Source organism: Gekko japonicus, unplaced genomic scaffold, assembly GCF_001447785.1.
Source record: "Gekko japonicus isolate JY-2015 unplaced genomic scaffold, Gekko_japonicus_V1.1 scaffold4547, whole genome shotgun sequence".
NCBI lineage: Eukaryota > Metazoa > Chordata > Lepidosauria > Squamata > Gekkonidae > Gekko > Gekko japonicus.
This window is the reverse complement of record NW_015169926.1, coordinates 56,205-61,313: the sequence shown is the minus strand read 5'-3', so window position 1 is coordinate 61,313 and position 5,109 is coordinate 56,205. Positions and strand designations below refer to the sequence as shown.

At 44.0% G+C, this 5,109-nt stretch overlaps 1 protein-coding gene across 1 annotated transcript in view; it reads left to right on the top strand.

Annotated features, from left to right (window-relative positions):
* Positions 1-4,272: 4,272 nt before the first annotated feature.
* LOC107115771 (proto-oncogene Mas-like) overlaps positions 4,273-5,109 on the top strand; it is a 7,212-nt gene continuing 6,375 nt past the window's right edge. The window contains exon 1 of the mRNA XM_015417535.1: positions 4,273-4,311. Within this exon, the coding sequence (XP_015273021.1) occupies positions 4,273-4,311 (39 nt within the window). The remainder of the gene's footprint in view (positions 4,312-5,109) is intronic.

The window sequence follows — 5,109 nt, the reverse complement described above, 5'->3', positions numbered from 1 at the left end:
TCCATCTGCAAGTCCTCTGCCGTTCCAGCCCAGGACCATGGACAGTTGACATCTTCCACTCAACAAGGCTAACCTCCAAAACTGTCTTCATTGACATTCAGCTGCATGGAGTGGAAATCCATAGGGTCTTATGAAGAATTTGGACTCTTGAAAGCACGTTTTGATTTCTAAGGTGGTGCTGGACTCAGATCCAGCTGTTCTACTGCAGACCAAGATGGCTACCTTCTGAAACCATCTTCCAGTCACCGTATCTGAAGAATCTGATCCTTCACAGGTATGTGTCAATCTCACCTCCTACTAGTTCATTCTCTGGGGGCAGGAAATGCTTTTAGCACACTGCCAGCAATCTGATTCCCCGGGGATCTGCAAGGGTGAAGGAGATTCATTTCAGTGGAGATGCCAGAGAATAAACTTACTCCATTCCAGAGTCACCTTCACTTCAGAGCATCTCTGGGAATCGTGGAGAGTCCTTGTCAGATAGAAGAAACAATAATGGACTGCCTCACAGACAGCTAAGTTTCACTTAGCACATGACAGCTTCTTATCTTCATTTGGTGTAATGGTTAAAAGAGTGGGACCAGTATCGTGGAGCCCCAGGTTCAAATCCCCACCCATCCCATGGTAATTCATTTTCTGACCTTTGGCAGGTGATATTCTTGAGCCCTAACATACCTCACAGGGCTGTCTGGAGTATAACATCGAGAGAGAGAATGAGGTAAGCCACTTTGGGTCCCCACTGGGGAGAAATGTGGAGAATAAAAAGATAAGATAAAATAAATGTACCAAAAATGATCCAGAGTTACCTTTGAAAAAATTATTTATCAGGATTGGTTGGATAAGATGTTTTAAATAAAGGAAACATACATGCCTGGATTTGAGGCCAGCCCCTTAGAGAACCACAAGATTTCCTCCAAAAATCTCATGGGGTCTCTGGACTGGTACTCAACTCAAATCTATCTGTTCAACTGCAGGCCAAAATGGCTACCCTCTGAAACTACACATATGCCTTGGTATTGATAGTCTCTAACAAATCCCATTATTCAGATGATCTCCCTAAAAGGGTCCCCCCCCTCTCTCTCTCTCCCTCTCCCTCTCCCTCTCTCTCTCTCTCTCTTTCTCTCTCTCTCCCTCTCCCTTTCTCTGATTCCATTCCAGTTTCCTCATTTTCTCTCTCTATCATTTTAGTTTAAGAGGGTAGATGTGCTTGACCCTTTCAGAACCACTAAATTAAAGTCCAGTAGCATCTTAGAGACCCACAAGATTCTCAGAGCATAAGCTTTTGGGAGTCGAAGGGATCTTTTTTCCCCTTTTTTTTAACACAGTTTTATTTTCATGAAAATATTGACCTATCATCAGTTCAAGTTAATATTTCAGTTTTAACCCCATACCAATATCTCCCTCCCGCTGGCTTCCCGCAATGCTTCCCCCCTCGTCCCTCCAGCACAGCTTAAGATAACATCCTATTCTTATTTCAATATTGTTCCAAATATAGTAAGTTATGTTTCACATCCCAGTTCTTTTCTAGGTAAACCTTAAAGTCTCTCCACTCTTCATAGAATTCCTGATCTTCTTTGTTATTCAATTTTTTTTGTAATTTTTTTCCATCTCCGCCATAAACAAAGTTTTTTGTATCCATTCTTCTAACTCTGGAATTCTTTCTTGTTTCCAACATTGTGCATAGAGTAGTCTCGCCGTTGTAATCAGATACCAAAATAGAGTCCTTTTTGTAATATTCAGTTCTTCCATTTTAAGTCCTAAGAGCAGAATTTCTGGTGCTTTCTTAAAGGAACATTTCAGAATCTTTTGCATTTGGCTGTGGACCCTGGTCCAGAAGTCCACAGCTTTTTCGCATGTCCACCACATATGGTAAAATAAACCTTCCGGGAGTCGAAGGGATCTTTGACATCTCTGTGTCACCATCAGTATTTCCCCTATTTCATTAGAATGCCTCTCCAAAATGGTGGACCTCTCAGAAATGGTGGACCAAGTTCATGTGAGGCTCCATCTACATGCTCCTCATGTTTGTTGAGGGACAGGTATGAAATGTGTGATGGGAATTTTGTGCCTTCCAGGTTCATGCCAACTTTTTTCTGTTTGTAACCACAACAGACGGGGCAAATCGGCTTTAGACTCCAAACTTCCCAGTGGAGCTCAGACTGGGTCCACTGTAGCCATGTAAGAAATGGGAGCTTTATGGTGGAGCCAATTTCTGCTCAAGGGAGTACTCTGAGGAACAAATAAATCCATTCAGATATTGTGGGGTAAACTGTTGATATAATAAAGGCTGGTCAATCCAATGAAAATATGCACTTAACTTGGCCCGTTACAGCATATCTGTTTGTTGGAGAGAGCAACTCAGGAGGCCTGGATATTGGGGGGGGGGGCTACATTACTCTAAGGGTGTATAGGTGTTATCTCCTTGAATGGGATCTCTGTCTTAACCCGGGAGTTGGCCTCTGACCCCTCTTATCTCGCTTGCTTTGTCCTCTCCCTCTCTCCTCATGGCCTTCCATGGAGATCCCTGTCTTTGCAGGTCTCCCCTGTAGATACAATGCCTGGCCCCTCGTCCTATTAGACACATGATGCCAGAAAAGCTGGCCATTTGTGATAGGGAAAGCACTCTTTAGGTTAGGCTTCTCTCTCTTCCTTTGACTGCAACCTGAATGTGAACTGGATCTACTTAAAGAAAAGCAAATGTACCATTTTTGCAATATACTTCTACGGCTACCCCCCACCCCCCTGTATTCATTGTCATTCTTCTATAACTGGACAGACTCTGCTATACTAACCAAATGTCCCAGCACTGCCATGTTACCCCCTTTTAACATCCATGGTGCTAGTCTCCTCCGTTATGTCCCCAGGGGAGCATTGTGCTCCTTAGACAGCGATCTGCTGGTGGTCCCCGACCCTAAAGACATCCGGCTGTCCTCAACCAGGGCAGGGCCTTTCTGGTCCTGGCCCCAACCTGGTGGAACTCTCTGCCATGTCTGATGTATTTCCACAGAGCGTGTAAGGCAGAGATGTTCCACCAGGCTTTTAGTTGAGGACAGTGAGAGTTCCATCTCGGCTGGCACCCTTCTCTGTTCTCTGCTATTTACATCTACCTCGCCCTCCCTACCATGTGCAAAGTAGCTGGCAGTTGAAACTGGGATTGGATAATTATTCACCATCTGATGGTTGAAATGTTTTATTAATGTTCTGACTTTGTCTTGTTTGTTCTATGGCTATTGTACATCGCCAAGAGCCCTGCTGTGGCAGGGACTGGGAGATTCATAAATATGATAAGCAGGGCTCTTTTTGTGGCAGGAACTCCATTGCATATTAGGCGACCCACCCCCTAATGTAGCCAATCCTCCAAGAGCTTACAGTAGACCTTGTAAGAAGAGCTCTGCAAGCTTTTGTAGGATTGGCGACATTAGGGGCGTGTCGCCTAATATGCAAAGGAGTTCCTGCTACAAAAAGAGCCCTGATAAATAATTAGCATGTCCCTGAAGCCATTCATGTATGGAAGGGTAAATCTGTAACCCAGCTATTGTTTGGTGTTCCCATCTGGATCAGTGCATATGAGGTGCAAAATCCTCATGTGGGTCCCAAGCACACAAAAAGGCTTTGTAATGTGTAGATGGACCCCCAGGAGCACTGTCTCCTTCCCTCAGTCACTGAGCATGCATTTTCTATGTCTTACAGGAGTCATCTAATCTGCTCTTGACCACACATAGGAAAATGCAGATATGTACATAGGACTGGGGAGCCAGGATCAATGCATAACTGCAGTTCACCTGCGAGCAGTTGTGGCTATTACTTTATTTTTTTTATTTTTTCTCTACTTTTTTTAGTTATGCTTTTACAACCTGGAGATGGATAAAAATAACTGGAAAATGCAAATGTGTCCTGTCTACAGGAGTAAATAAAGTGTTCCCTCTAAGCTGAGTTAGCGTGAGCTAGCTCACAGGTTTTTAGCCTCTGGCTCACAAATTTTTGTCTTAGCTCAGGAAGAATGGCTCCAGAGCCAACTAATTTATGCAGGAGCCAAATCGCTGGCTCACAACTTTAATGCCAGTAGCTCACAAAGTAGAATTTTTGCTCACAAGACCCCACAGCTTAGAGGGAACATTGGTCCTGTCCTCCAGTGGTATTCCGGTAGGTCTACAGAAGTAAATAAACCTTACCCATTCTCCAGTTCTGACAGTTTTCTAAAATCTCCCGAGTCCTGAGCCACGCGGAGCTGAATCATGTGAGTCTAGAAGACGCATGCTATCAAACTGAACAAACATGATCATCGCCGTATCTCTTCCTCTCGAGGATATGACCGTTAGAAGTGATTCTTTCTTGCTCTACATCTAGATGGGCCCTGAACTCACTCCACTGCCCTTCGTCTTCACTTGTTTAAACTTATGTTTAGATAAGATGAAAGAACAAAATGCACTTCACTGGGCTTCCTTCCCATCTAGATCTTGATTCCAGAGCTAGAGCTCGCTTCAGCTGTCATTTTGTACTATAGTTATTGTGAATCCTTCAGAGATAAAAAGCAATGCATTGGTTTGGTAAATCTGCATTACCTGTCTTGAGCCCAAGAAGAAGGTATATAATGAATATTACGAAATGAATTCCAATCGAGACTCAGATTCAAACATCTTCAGGTGTGGGGAAGGGCTGGCGCAAACCCCAACCAACTGTGTATTTAGTGACAGTAGATTGTCACCCCTGTCAATACCACTCCAGAAGCTGCTTTTGAGATTTCTTTAATTTTCAAAAGCTGATTGTCGTGTGATGAATGGGGAGGGGGATCTGAAAATGAACCATGTTGGTGCTTTGCATCTTGATGGGCTTCTGAACTTCCTCCAGGGTTGGCTGCCCAACAGCCATTTCTTCCCCTGCTCCCAGAGGACCTTTTTAAAAAAAAATATATATATATCAGCAACTGAATAGCATTATATCGCTACTAGGAGTAAGGTCCATTGTGGGAAGAAATACAACGGTATCTAGAAGGAAGCTCCAGGTGAGTGTCCCGGCTGTGGCTGGTGAGGTGGCAGAGGGAAGGGGAAAATAGAGGGAGGCAAGCCATTTTTATTTCCTTCTGCTTAGCTATAAGGCAGGGGTGTCTCAAGT